At 38.8% G+C, this 15921-nt stretch overlaps 1 protein-coding gene across 1 annotated transcript in view; it reads left to right on the top strand.

Annotated features, from left to right (window-relative positions):
- Window positions 1–15921, top strand: part of LOC150083082 (speckle targeted PIP5K1A-regulated poly(A) polymerase-like) — a 209143-nt gene that overhangs the window by 51255 nt on the left and 141967 nt on the right. Inside the window, exon 3 of the mRNA XM_090378385.1 lies at window positions 15360–15554. Within this exon, the coding sequence (XP_090234511.1) occupies window positions 15360–15554 (195 nt within the window). The remainder of the gene's footprint in view (window positions 1–15359; window positions 15555–15921) is intronic.

Here is a 15921-nt window from a genome sequence, read left to right as displayed (position 1 = left end):
CTTAGGCACACCGAAGTAGAACCGCCTTTGCACTCGGCAAGACTACATGACACAGAGCTCTCAAAGGAAATTAAATAACTGAATCTTCAATGAAAACAAAAGAGCCTTCTACAGGAGAATTGGACAAGATGGAAAAGATGGAAATGGACCACCTGTGCAGAAGATGATTGAGGAGTTGTCAGGCAACATATGGAGAGTGAAGTAAGACATAACAGCTGAGCCTTCTGGATAGAACTAGAATGGAAGAAAACCATAGACATATAAGAGATTTGGTAGGAAGAAGTACAACAGTCAATCAGGAAGTCCCACAGCTGATGAACCCCAGGAATAGATAATGTCCACAACTACTGGTGCAAGAAGCTCACTTGCACACACAAGCACCTAGCAGAGCAGTTCACCCTACAGAGACCCCGAATGATAAGTCATCCAGAGACATTGACTTGGTGCAATATAACCTCAGATGCTGATGTCCTCAAAACCTCTAAACAAACAAATCTAGAATCCCAGAGTTTCTTATTCAAGGAATCGCGTATCTGAAGGCTGAAGACCGAGATACAAGAAACCCAGTGATATACAATATCCTGACCAGCTATATAACCAAGAAGATATCAAACCATTTGGAGAGCCGGAACATCATTGCCAAACAGCAAAAAGGATGCAAGGAGTAATTAACCATTGATTCTGCAGTTATAGTGCAGGCCTACAAGAAACACTGAAACCTGTACTCGGCCTACATTGATTACTGCAAGGCCTACATTACTGCATTGATTACCTACAAATACTCTGTGCCTCATAGCTGGCTAACAGAGATGCTGAAGATCTACAAAGCCAATCTAACAGTCACAAACTTCCTAGCAGTAGCAGCCATGGCAAAATGGAGTACCACCATCAAGGTTGAGAATATCACAACCAGAGTGATCCCCATCAGGAGAGGAACCTTTCAGGGAGGTGCCCTGAGCCCACCATGGTTCTGTCTAGTACTCAACCCGCTATCCACCATGCTCAACAGCAGCAAGTATGGATATAACCTCAAAGAAGGAAGGAAAAATCTGTACACTGTTACCCACCTGATGTAAACGGATAATATCAAGCTCTACGTGGATAATATCAAGCAACTACAGATCACCAAAGAATTCAGCAGTGATATCAGGATGGAATTTGGTACAGACAAATGCAAGAGCCATGGATTGCATCAGGGGGAAAATTTGTTGGCTGACACTACCAGTTACAGACTGGTAAAGAGATCGAAGCCATGACAATGGGAGAGACCTACAAATACTTGGGGATGATGCAGGCTCAGGAGTTAGAGTAGAATGAGATCAAGGCCTGCTTGACCAAAAAATACCATCAGAGACTCAGAAGCCTATTTAAAGCAAAGCTGAGCAAAGAGAACACAGTTAAAGCCATAAACATCCATGCAATCCCCTGCTAACATACTCCTTTGGGATTGTAGATTGGACTAACACTGAGCTGAAGGTTATCATGAGAAAGACAAGGACAGTGTTGACTAAAAGCCATCAACCACCAAAGTCATCTGTGGAGAGACTGACAATAGCTCAGCAAGAAGGAAGAAGGGGCCTGATAGACCTCATTGAGCAACAGAAGACAGTGATAGCTAACCTGAAAGATTACTTCTAGAAAAACATAAAACAACGCTCTACCAGGCCAAAAGGAAGATAGACAAGTAGTGTACCCCATTCAACCTAAGCGAGAGGTCTCCTCCCACTGAGCAAATGAAGCTAGAAAGACGGTCAAAGAAGACACTCCATGGTAGGCACTAAAGTGACCTCCATCGAGACCACATAGATAAAATGCCTTCCAGTGCATGGCTCATGAGTGGGATGCTCTTCCATGATACTGAAGGATTCGTGCTTGCCATGCAAGACCAGGTAATGAACACCAGGAACTATAGAAAATACATCACACATTAGTCTCAGAAATGATCCAACACATTACTGCAGGATGCAAGATGATCACCCAGACAGAGTATACTTGTAGAACAGCCAGGTAGCCAGGATAATACATCAGAAGCTAGCGAGGAAATACCAGTTGATCAAAGAAAGTGTACTGTATTAAAAGTACAAACCCCAGGCCATACTAGAGACCCCAACCCATAAGCTGTACTGGGACTGCACCACAGAAATGGACAAGACAATCCCACACAACAGACTGGACATAACCCTTGTCGACAAGGAAAAAAGCTACCTATTTGATTGACATAGCGGTGGTGCCCAACACCGGCAACCTCCGTATGAGTAAAAGATCAGGAAGTACACAGACCTAAGATGGGAGACAAAAGAGAGATGTGGCATATGCAACAAGTAACGACTATTCCAATTATTGTGTCAACCACCGGTATGGTGCCAAAGACCTTACATAACAGCCTAGCAACAATAGGTCTCCAGAGAACACATACAAGGAACTCCAGAAGTTGCAATCCTGAATACTTGTAGGATACTCAGAGAGTTAAATGGATAGCTAAGTGAGAGAAGACAGAGTAGTTATCAGTGATCACTACTCTTCTTGGACTTCTGTTATTGGTATTTCCAGGGTTCAGTATCTGGCCCATCATTGTGTTCAATATTTATTAACAATTTTGATGAAGAGACATATCAGGCATAATTTCTAAATTTCAGGTAAAACAAAAGTTGGCAGAATGGTTAGTGACAATAACAGAGTATGCTAATAAAAAACGATCTAAAAAAATTAGGCAATTGAAGTTTAACATTGACAAACGAAAGATACTGCATATGGGTGACAGTAATCCCAGAATGACCCATAATGGTACCATGCTCAGAGTAGTGGAGATGGTAAAAGACCAGTGGGGGCAGGGTAATTGTGTAGTTAGATATGAAGTTCTCTGAGCAGTACATATGGGCTACTAGGACGGCTCATCGGGTTTTGTCAGTGATATACAGGAATGTTTCCAGCAGGGAGAGGGAGGTAATTGTCCCATTTTATAAGACAGTGGTTAGGCCACATCTTATGTACTGCATACAGGTCTGGAAGCCTCATTTTTGGACAGATCTTGGCAAGACCCAAGAAAGAGGACCATTCTGCAAATTGCAGCTTTGGAGACTAGGCAACTGTGAGGAGATATTATTGATGTTGTAAAGCTTTGAATGGATTGAGTTAGCTAAATGCTGATGGCATCCCTCCTGCTCAGACAACACACATGGGGAGCATACATTCAATTTAGATGTGTGAAATTGGCTTCAGTCATTTCAGAAGGATAGTTTATTGTTAGAAAAAACTTCTGTCTAGTTTTGTGGAAGTGGATTTGATAAATTCAAGGAAGAACAAGAAAAATTATTTGAGGGGATGGACTGGTGGTGTGAGAGTTTTTTTTTTTTTGCTGATGTTATATAACCTTGCTTCCTATCATAATTTGCCTGTACTAATATAATAATAGTGCATCTAATCATTAATACTGTTAATGAGATCACCTTTAATTTCAGGGCTTATTTCTTTAGCATTAGCATTAGTAGAGGCATATGATGCAAGAAAGCAAGCTTATTCAGCATCAGCCAAAAAAAAAAAAAAAAAAAACACACACCACTCCCATTTCACCCCTCCGTTCGTTCAAAATACCTGTCCAGTTGAGCTTTAAATTTGTTTAGGCTATCAACTTCAACAACAAGTGATGGAAGTCGGTTCCACCAACCAACCACCCGCTGGCCAAAGGCAAATTTCCGCACATCTATCCAACATCCGTCCTTCCTCAATTTGAATTTATGCCCTCTGAGGTGATTTTTCTGAGCAAGATGAAGAATCCCATTGGCATTGAGCATGCTCAAACCATTCAAAGCCTTATACACCTCTATCAGATCACCTCGCCGGTGCCTAGTCTCCAGACTCTGTAATTTGCAAAACTTAAGTCTTTCTTCGTAAGAGCAACCCTTTGTTCCATTTACTAATCTTGTTGCCCTTCTCTGTACCCGTTCCAGCAGCTCTACATCCTTCTTGAAATGAGGCCTCCAGACCTGTATACAGTACTCAAGATGTGGCCTAACCATTGCCTTATACAAGGGAATAATCACCTCCTTATCCCTGCTAGAAAAATTCCTGTATATCATTGACAAGACACCATGAGCTACTCTTGCAGCTCGTCTGCACTGCTCAGAGAACTTCATATCTGCCTGCACAATTACCCCCAGGTCCTTTTCATTCTCCACCACTGTCAGTGTAGTACCGCAGAGTTGATACGTTGCTCTGGGGTTACTGTTTCCCATATGTAGTACTTTACATTTGTCAATGTTAAACTTCATTTGCCACCTCTCAGCCCATCTGCTCAACCTTTCCAGATCCTGTTCCAGCAGCATAGCGTCAGCAGTGTCCTTAACGACCCTGCCAACCTTTGTATCATCTGCAAACTTGGACATTAAACTTGATATCCCATCATCAATATCATTCATAAACACCGAAAACAACAACGGACCCAACACTGAACCTTGAGGAACTCCACTAATAACATTAGTCCACGTTGAGCAGTGTCCATTGATTACCACTCTCTGTCTTCTGCCACTCAACCATCCCCTTATCCATAGCAGCAATTTGCCTCCAATGCCACACTGCTCCAATTTGTGAAGCAGTCTTCCATGTGCAACAGTATCAAAAGCCTTTCTAAGATCCAAATATATAAGATCAAAGTTATTCCCTGCATCCAGTTCTTTTGTGACTACATCATAGTATCCAATCAAATTGGTCAGGCAAGACCTGCCCTTAACAAAACCATGCTGCGTCTGAGCTATAACTGAATTCCTGTCTAGATGATCCTGCAGTGCTTCTTTAACCAGTGCCTCCATTAATTTACCTGGAACAGAAGTTAAACTAACAGGTCTATAATTACTTGTGTCAGCCTTTGATCCTCCTTTGTGAATTGGGGTTACATTTGCACATCTCCAGTCTATGGGTACCTCCCCTGAGTCCAAAGAAGCTCTCATAATTATGGCTAGGGGTTTGCATACTTCCTTTGCTGCCTCCTTTAATATAACTGGATAGATCCCATCCACCCCAGGTGCCTTTTTAATGTTTATCCTCAACAATCTCTCCTCCACTTTCCTCTCAGTTATTACAAAATCATCCAGCTCACTGCCAATGTTTACTTTACCTACATCATTCTCCTTCCTGAATAACTCCTCATGCGTGAATGTAGATGCAAAATACTCGTTTAGATTGTTAGCCACCTGAGCAGGATCCTCAACTGTTGAACCATCAATATCCAGTGGACCAATCTGATTCATCCCTTTCCTTCTCGAGTTCAAGTATGTAAAGAACTCTTTTCTGTTTTTCTTTGCATCCTTTGCCAAGGATTTTTCGTAGTCTGCCTTTGCCTGCCTAATCTCCTTTGTGACTTGGTTACAGACCAACTTATATCTATCATAGGCTTCCATGTCACCCATTAATTTGTATGTATCCCATGCATTTTTCTTCTCTGCCACATGTCTCATTAGTTCATCTGACAACAATTTAGGCCTAAACCTTGAACAATATTTCTTAGTTGGTATGTAAAGCCTGGTAGCCTCCAAGATTAGTTCCTTGAATGCTTCCCATTTTGAGTTTGCTGTTGGTAACATCATCAGTTGGTCCCACTGTACAGAATTTAAATACTGTCTCAGACCATCATAGTTGCCTTTACGAAAACAAAAACCCTTCCCTTTACCTCTGATGGTAGTTACCTCCTTGAGTAAATCCCACTTCAACACACTGTGATCACTGCCACCTAGTGGTTCATTTATCTGCAGGTTCTTAATGCATGAAGAATCACTACTGATAATGAGATCAAGAGTATTACTTCCTCTTGTTGCCTCACGAACATGCTGATGTAGAAAACAATCATCCAATAAATCCACAAAAGCCTTGCTAGTGTGCGAGTGACCAACCCACAAATTCCAATCAATATCTGGGAAATTAAAATCCCCCATTATGAGACTCTCTGATTTACTGGCCCACTCTATTTCCCTGTACAATATCTTATTATACTCATCAGAGTCATTAGGCCTATAGCACACTCCTACTTTCAATTTTGATTTCCCTATGCTTATGTCACACCAAACTGACTCGACACTGCCCTGTCCATCGATGTCGACTGGCTTCACTTCCTTGGACTTTATGTGTTTCTTAATTAATAGCATAACCCCTCCTCCCCTCCTGTGCTGTCTATCCTTTCTATCCACATTGTATTCCCCAAATTCCAGTTCCACATTACTTATATCTGTGTGACACCACGTCTCTGATATCCCAACAATATCTGCCTTTGATGTTTTGAGCAATACCTCAAATTCATCAAATTTATTTACCATTGGTGTACACGCAGGTATACATGCACCTGTTTCTATTCTTAGCTACCCTAACACAGCCCATGTGTTTACTTGTACCGCAATGACTACCAGCAGTCTCTGAAATATCCTGCATCTTGTTTTTCAGACTTCTGCTCATTTCAATAGAAGCAGTGCAAGAATCACTTCCACCTCTGCCAGTGGCTACTGTTAATCTATTAGTCCTTGTATCCCCCCCAACTAGCAGTTTTCCGACCCACCTAACACTGCCTCGACAGCATCAGCAAAAATTCTTGCACCCTTTCTATTTAAGTGTATCCCATCCCTGTAGAAGCAATCTCTCCTGTTAACAAGTACAGTCCAGGCTGAAAAAAATTCTACCCCTTGAGCCTTGCACAATCCCTCCAGGGCCGAATTGATCGACAAGGCTCTCATCATATACTCCCTCCTATCGTGTCTGGGCAGAATTGCAGACACTTTCAAGTTCAACCCTAATTCACGGCTTTTTTTTCAACAGTGACCTGTACTTGCTAAGTAATTCCGCCGGTCTCCTACTCTTAATATCATTAGTGCCAACGTGTACAACTTTGTACCAGATAAGTACCAAACTTCTCTCTACAAGACTTGAGTTAAAGAAGTGATGGGCTGTTGACCAGTTTGACCTTTTCTGGTTAGAAAAATTAAGTCTATGGTTGAAAATGCAATACAGGATTGTCTCTACAAGGATTGTATGCTAAATGGTTCTCATCAGTTTTGTGAAGGGGAAATATTGTCTGACACTTACTATGATGAGATTAGAAAGCAATTGGATGCATGAAACAATTTTGTTATATACAGTAAACTCTCATTAATCCGGACAGCTCAAAAAAAATTTAAAAGTGTAAAAATCAAATGATGATCAGGCTCAAGGGTCATATGTATTGTGCCCGAGATCATTGGGCCACGATGACTCACGCTGCACAAACAACCTGGTTCCCGGCTGTGGTTCAGACAGTTGTTTTCATTTGCTTCGCAGTTACGCGCTTCTATCTTTTGTTTTTGTGCTGTGCAGTTAAACAATGTCTTTAAGTAAGCCTAGTATAGGACAGAAGTGCAAGCTTAAAATGCTTTCTCTTCACGATAAACTATCGGTGATAGAAAAACTTGAAAAAGTAGCTTCAGTGTCCAGCATCTGTCTTGAGTACGGCATCGCAAAACAAACCATTTCGGACATTAAAAAGAAAAAAAGTGAAATTCGTAATTTTTCTCAAGTTTAACAGGGAGAAAGAAAAAAGTAAAGTTAAACGAATGCGGATACCTACTGATAAAGCACTAGATGATGCTGTGTACAAATGGTTTTCCCAACTTCGTTCGTTTTTTTTTTTTTTTTTTTTTTGATTTGGTAGTTGTTGGCGCATCGGCTTCTGTGGCCATATTGCACCTCCCAAGGTTTTTTGCAGTACTTTGATCCAAGCCCGAGGCGGGAATCGAACCCGCGACCTTTGGGTTGCCGGGCAGGTACTTTACCCACTCGGCTGGCCCGGTCGGCAACTTCGTTCGTCTGGTTTGGCTGTGCGAGGAATAGAAATTCAAGCAGCGGCAGAGAGACTGGCTATACAGTTAGGATTGAACAATTTACAGCGAGCTCAAGGTTGGCTTTTTAGATTTAGAAGACAGCATAACATTTCAAACAAGAAAATGTGTGGCGAAATTCCTAGTGCTGATTTTGAAGCTGTTGAGCCTTTCAGGAAACAACTGAATGATTTTTTCAAAAGGAGTTATCAATTGAACCAGGTGTACAAACTTTGATGAGACGGGACTGTTTTGGAGAGCTCTGCCTGAAAACACACAAGCGTCAAAGACTGAGAAAAGAAAATAGAAAAATAAGCAAGGAACGTGCTTCAGCATTGCTGTGTGCAAATGCCGACAGAAGCCATATGTTTAAAACTGTCATCGTTGAGAAAAGCAAAAAACCATGTGCCCTAAAAAACATTGTAGTAATGGACAATCTACTGGTAAAAAAAAAAGGTAAGGTGCAGCCATTATCAACTCACTGCAGAATGGAAGCCTCCTCAACAATTCATGCTGAGGGAAATGGACCATTATCTGCCACGCTGGTCCAGTGGAGGTTGGCAGATTGACGGTATTTAGCAGTCAGGGGTTTGAACCCCAGTCTACTCAAAGAGCATGTGCTACTGCACTCCCACTCCTGACCACTCGGCTATGGAGGCTACTGGTATACTACTACAATTCCTGCAATGCATGGTTTACCACGGAAATAACAATGGATTGGTTCCACAAGAAAGCTGTGCCAGAAATCAGAAGACATCAAATCAAAGATTTGAAAATCCCAGAAGACGAAGTAAAGGTCTTGGTTTTGCTAGATAATGCACCAACCACCCCGACGTTGACAAACTCGTCAGTCGAGATAAGAAGATTAAGTGCATGTTCCTGCCACCAAACACAATTATTCAGCCTATGGACCAAGGGGTGATCCACACAGCAAAGCAGCTCTACAGAAAGGAGTTTTTGAGTGACGTCCTAGAAGTCAAGGAGCCACTAGTTGGTGAAGAAGACAGAAGAGGACAACAGACATTGAAAAATTTAAAGTCGTACAATGTAAGATCTATGATTTACAACTTTGCTGATGCTGCAAAAGAAATCAATTCAAAAACTTTGGCGAATTCGTGGAAAAAACTCTTAGATGAAGAGACTAATCCAGAAACAGATGGTTGTGAGGCAGAAGACTTTCATGAGACTACAACAAGGAGGGAAAAAAGCTGTGTCCTTAGAGGAGATAGAGTCATGGATGGAAGAAGAAGATGATCCTGGCTACCACATCATGACTGAAGAGGAGATCGCAGATAGTGTAATGGGAGCAGCAGAAAGTTCAGATGAGGAAGAAGATGAAGTGAGCAACAACTTTCAGCCAAAAATTAAGGTAAGCGAAGTGAAAGACCACTTGAACTTCTTAATTCGGTATGTTGAACAATCAACAAATGAAAATGTATCTTCTGCCTATTATGAACACTTAAGACACATATGTGAATTGGTAGTAAAGGAAATAAACTGTAAACAATCACAAAAAAAAAAAAAGTAATTTTTTCAAACCAGTGAATGTGGCAAGTGATGTAAGTAAAGATGAACCAGTGCAATCTTGTTCTAAGTGATTATGGACATTATGTATTTTTAATGTAAATACAATATGTACATACATACATATATTTACTGCATATTTTTGACTATGTACATACATATTTTTAATGTAAAATAAACATGTTTTTACTGTTATCCACGTACATTATGTTGTTTAAATAAGCTTTACCCACATTACAAAGTGTATTTTCTATAATCCGGACTTTCATTAAAACGGACACCTCTCAGCCCCTATTAGTCCGGTTTAATGAGGGTTTACTGTATCTGGATTTTAGTAATGCTTTTTATATAGTTCCTCACGAAATGTCCAGTATCAAAAGCTTCACTTGCAAAGGTAAAGAAAGCCAACATGAGAACCATGGCAAATTTCGGGAAACTCCTGGAAAACTGGTTTACCACCACTACTGCAGTTTCTCCCATTATTGCTCTGGATAAAGAGCAGTAATGTACCCTTAATGCCACACTGCTCCAATTTGTATAGCAGTCATTTATAGTATGAACCAGAGCTATAATGTGCAATATGTTCTACATTAATATCAGTATTTGTAAAAGAACAGGAGAAGTTTACCTCAATATGATACGTAGAACACTTCTGTATGATATTCTCCAGAAATTAAAACGAAAACAATTAAAAAAATCGAAAATCTTACATTACAGTAAAATTCAAAATCAATTTAACGCAATTAAAAATTGCGTTAAATGACATTGACATACGCTTTTCGACCGTATGTCATGGTCACAGGAATGAAAATTACTGAATAGGGGTGAGCATAGAACTTAAATAGGGATCATTTGTCTTTACACATACACATAAAAGATCATGAATTGGAGATTAGATATGGCCGGTGAACATTAACAGAATTCTCATGTAATTTAATTTTGATGGTTTCTGCAATTAATAGTCTTGTATAATTATGTTGGACAATAAGGCCTTATCAATAATTTTGGCCTCATTAAATAAAAAAGTATGATTTTCATTAACAGCATTAAAGGCTAATTCAAGATGCTGCTGAACGAGAAGCATGAACTGAGGCCGTGTGTTGATTTACATGAAAATTCAGAGGAAACCACATGTTGTATACCAGGTAGTTTATTTGTGTTGTGAATTAGGAAAGGACCGAGTGATTGTTCGGTATAGTGTCTAATTTCCGTATATTGTGTTGGCAACAATTTTAAATTCGGTGTTTTTAAAGAATCTGTTAAGTTGTTTGTGCCACTGTTCAACATATGGGACAGAAATAAAGTATTTTTTGATATTACTGTTGTTGGTTGGCGTAGTTTTTTTGTATCTGATCCTTAGCTTGTACCCTAATTCGGTTTATTGTATTTCTGAGCCCAAAGCAGATTCCGTCGTCGAATATTTACAAGCATTGAGAAATTGATTAAAGATGATCAATCTTTTGTAGGTGAATGGGTGATAGCTGTTATAATGCAGAAGCATATTGGTGTTTGTGGGTTTACGATAGATGTTAAATTGGATTTTATTTGAGTCCCGAGTAAGCATGAAATTTAGAAAATTTAATGACTTTTATCATTATTATTATTATTATTATTAGATATATGGTGCAAGGAAGCCCGAGGCTTATGCTGCACCAGCCAAAAAAAAATTCCTGAGTTACCCTGAGAGAGAGAGAGAGTCAAAAGGGAATCACCAAGAAAGAGAAGAATGATGATATCCAGCTCAGGACCCTGGGTGTGCTAAATCCATACTCACCAAATGTGAGACCCTAGGGTAACTTAGTATCCATATTCTCCCTTTCTAATGTAAATTTGAGTCTAGAATGAATATTATTAAACGAATGTAAAATGTCTTGGAGAGTGCTACTATCAGTAATAACTAGAACATCGTCTAAATACCTCCCATAGTAAAATGATAATTTATTCTCACTAGATGTTACCTTGTTATATATGAATGTAAACATTGAATATACATCAGATATTCTTTGTGATATGTTAAATAATAACTTGATACCAATTAATTATACGAAGCTTCCTGTTAAAGAAATTTTTCACTTAATTAAACTCTTAGTTGAAGCCAACTATATCATCTTTCGAAACAAAGTATACAAATAAATTTTTGCTTTGCCAATGGGATTAAGCCTGTGAGGCCTTTATATTGGAGATCTATCTCTCAATGATTAAGCAAATACATTTGACGCCTTTTCTACCCCGTACCACATACTATGGGATGTATTTAGACATTCTAGTTATTACTGATAGTAGCACTATCCAAGACATTTTACATTTATTTAATAATATTCATTCTAGACTCAAATTTACATTGGAAAGAGAGAATACAGATATTAAGTCATTAAATTTTCTAAATTTCACACTTACTTAGGACTCGAATAAAATCCAATTTAACATCTTTCATAAACCTACAAACACCAGTATGCTTCTGCATTATAACAGCTATCATCCGTTTACCTGCAAAAGATCGATTATCTTTAATCAATTTCTCAATGCTTATAAATATTCAACGACGGAATCTGCTTTGGGCTCAGAAATACAATAAACAAGGATTGGATGCAAAAAACTAGACCAACCAACAATAGTAATATCAAAAAAATACTTTATTTCTATCCCATATGTTGAACAGTGGCACAAAAAAATTAACAGATTCTTTAAAACTACCGAATTTAAAATTGTAGCAAGGCCAATACGGAAATTACACACTATACTGAACAATCACTCGGTCCTTTCCTTGTTCGCAACAAAAATAAACTATCTGGTATACAGCATTTCTTGCCGTGATTGCAACTCGTCTTACCAAGGTTCTACACAGTTTCCTCCGAATTTTTTTGTTAATCAACACACGGCCTCAGTTCCTGATTCTCATTCAGCATCGTCAGAATTAGCTTTTCATGCCATTAATGAAAAACATACTCTTTTTATTTAACGAGGCCAAAATACTTAAGTGTCCAATGTAATTATACAAGACTATTAATTGCAGAAACCGTCAATTAAATTACACGAGATTTCTGTTAATGTTCACCGGCCATATCTAATCTCCAATTTGTGATCTTTTATGCACATGCGCGAAGATAAATAATCCCTATTTAAGTTCCATGCTCACCCCTGCCCTGTTCGGTAATTTTCATTACTGTTGATCACGACATATGGTCGAAAAGCGTTGTCAGCTTCAGGAAGGAAAATCGTTTTGCAATTTTTTACTTAATTTTTAATTGCGTTAAATTGATTTTGAATTATTTCTTAGTGTAATGTAAGATTTTCGATTTTGAATTGTTTTCATTTTAATTTCTGGAGTGTATCATATGGAAGTGTTCTATGTATCATATTGAGGTAAACTTCTCTTATTCTTTTACAAATAGCAATCATTTATGTGTAATAGTACCAAATGCTCTTTTGAAATCCAAGTGTATGGTATCAAAATTATTTTTTGGATCCAGTTCCTTTGTTACTGCATTGTAATATCCAATCAGATTGGTCAAACAAGATTGCCCCTTAGCAAATCCATGCTGTGACTACAGTATAAGTTCATTCCTATCTAGATGATTCTGCATCACTTCTTTAAGTAAAGTTTCTATTATTTTCCTTGGAACAGAAGTTAAGCTAACAAGTTTGCAATTACTCATGTCATCCTTTGATATCCCTTTGTGAAGTAGGGATACATTTGCACATCTCCAGTCCATAGGAACCTCTCCTGAATCCACAGATGCTCTCATAATTATGGGTAAGGGTTTGATTTCCTCCTGTGCTGCTCTCCTTTAATATAATTTGGATAGATCCCATCCACCCAACATGCCTTTTTTACGTTGAAGCTTCAACAATTCCTTTTCCACTTTCCTCTCAGTTATCATGAAATCATTTATCTCCCTGTTAGATCCCAATGAACTTCTGAAATTTCCCTCAATAAAGAGCTCCTCATGCATGTATGTAGATACAAAATACCTATTCATTTTTGTCAGCAACCTGGATAGAATCATCAACAGTTAAACCATCGTTGTCAAGTGGACCAATGTGATTAAACCCCATCCTTTTACTATTAATATGAGTAAACAAGTCTTTGCTGCATTTTTTTTTTGGCATTCTTGCCAGAGGCTTCTTGTAATCTGCCTTAGCCTGCTTAACTTACTTTGTGACTTTGATTACAGACTAGTTTATATCTACTATAGGCTTCTGGATCACCAGATAATTGTTATGCATCCCATCCATTTTTATTCTCAGTCACAAGTCTCATGAGTTTGTGTGACCTCCATTTAGGTCTAAGCCTTGAATAGTATTTCTTAGTTGGTAAGAAAAGCCTATAACTTTCAACAATTACTTCCCAATTATCATTGCTGCTGGCAATGATATTGCCAGATCAAGATCAGATCAGATCAGATCAGATCAGATCAGACCAGAATGATGAAATCAAGAGTATTGCTTCCTCTTGTTGCTTCTCTCATGCTGCTTTAGAATATAGTCATCCAGTAAATCCACAGAAGTCGTTGCTAGTTTGTGATTGACCAACCAAGTTCCAGTCAATATCTGAAAAGTTAAAATCCCCTTTATAAGACATTCTGATTTACTAGCCCACTCAATTTTTTGTATAGTTGATTGTTACACCCATCACCATCATTAAACGAATACACACTCCAATCTCATTTTTGTTTTCCCAGTGCTTATGTCATACCAGACTGACTCAACGTTGCACTGGTGATCGATGTCAACTGGATGCACTGTCTTAAATTTAATATGCTTCTTAACTATGAGCAATGACCCCTCCCTCCCTCCCTCCTGTCCTGTTTGTCCTTTCTATACACGGTGTACTCCCCATATTCAAATTCTGCATCCCCTATGTCTGAGTGATGCCACATCTCTGATATCTCCACATTGTCTGCATTTGATGACTTAATCCTTGTTCCATGATTACCCCCCCACAGCAGGCCTTGAAATCCCCAGCACCTTGCTCTGTGGACTGCTGCAAGTTCCAGTAGAATTGAAGAATCACTTTCACTTCTTTCTGTGGTTATTGTTAATCTATTTGTCTGTGTATTTCTCTACGCTAGCAGTTTTCCAACCCACCTAACACCACCTTCATAGCACCAGAAAATGTTCTTGCACCCTTTCTATTTAAGTGTAATCCATCCCTATAAAAACATTTGCTTCTGTTATCAAGAGCAGAACACGCTGAGAAAAATTCTATCCCATGAGCCTTGCATAGTCTCTCCCAGGCCAAATTGATTGACATGGCTCTAAACATGTACTCCCTCCCATTGTGTTTTGGCAGGATTGCAGACACTTTCGAATTTAATCCTAAATTGTGATTTTTTCTTAACATTGCCCTGCCTTTGTTAATTAAATCTTCAGATCTCCTAGTCTTAATACGTGTACAACGTTATCACCTTTCATACCCTTAAAAGATGATACCTACTCAACAGTGTTATCTACTTTTGCCCAATGCAGATATAGATGACACTGGTCCTATTCCACCTAATCTTTTTGTATAACATATTTCCCATTTCTCTGAGATACTGGCAATTACTACCTTCTTTGGGTTCAGTGCATTCTGCCTTGGTGATTGCCACTGTGTTGCCTGATGCACAAGTGAGGGCTCTGGCATTGAGAAATTATAGCTTGATGGGCCCCTCATTTTAATTGCTTTGAGGGCATTCTACCTATTCTTCAAGCTCTCATAAATGCTCATCAGAATGCTGAGTTCACAGCCTAATTTCTTTGTATTTTTTGCACTGAACACCCACAAAGACATCCCCTTGGCTCCATCATGTCCCATTCCAGATAGATCCACAAACAAGCTTATGCTAAATTGTTTTACTATGTATGATTAATTGAAAACCAGTAATGATATTTATTTATTTAAATGTATACTAACTAGAGACTTAACTGCATTATGCTATTTTGAATGTAATCAGTTAGTATATTATGTACTATATTATCTTTTCTTTTAAATATCTTGAAATTAACTGCTGTTTTAATTTTTAGGGTAGATATGCTTTTGTGGAATTTTCTAGCAAAATGTCTGTGGATGCTGTTTTATCAAGAGATATGCACAAGCTTCAGGGTCATAAAATAGTAGTGAAACCACGTCACATGAAGCCACACACTTTATCTCATGAAAGCTGCAAAAATACTTTACTTCACGAGAGTTTAATTAAAGAATTACAGCAGTGTGATTCGGTATGTAGAAACTTATCTATATTTTAACCCCCCACGAAAATCCCCCCCCTCATTGGAATATTTAAAACCTACCTGTTAACATTCTGGACTTCTTTTTGACCTAGATAAAGTTTTTATTTATTGAAAATGGGCTGTGAAGACTCCATGTATGATGAAACACTGCTTGAAGTTATGGAAGTTATGCTATTTCTAAAATGTTCCATAAGCCTGGGTGGTGGTAGATTCATACCACCACCCAGTGGCAGACTGGGTCTAAAAATATTGGTTGCCAGGAGACAAGGGGGGCCCACCCAAAACTATTATATTTTCAAGCTACTAAAAGGTCATTAATATTTTTAACGTATTGTCTAATGTTATTGCAAGGGGG

Source organism: Mastigoproctus giganteus, chromosome 7 (assembly GCF_048544385.1).
Source record: "Mastigoproctus giganteus isolate SK-2022 chromosome 7, ASM4854438v1, whole genome shotgun sequence".
NCBI classification, from domain to species: Eukaryota; Metazoa; Arthropoda; class Arachnida; order Uropygi; family Thelyphonidae; genus Mastigoproctus; species Mastigoproctus giganteus.
Note: the sequence above shows the minus strand (reverse complement) of the source record. Positions and strands in the feature narration are given on the sequence as shown.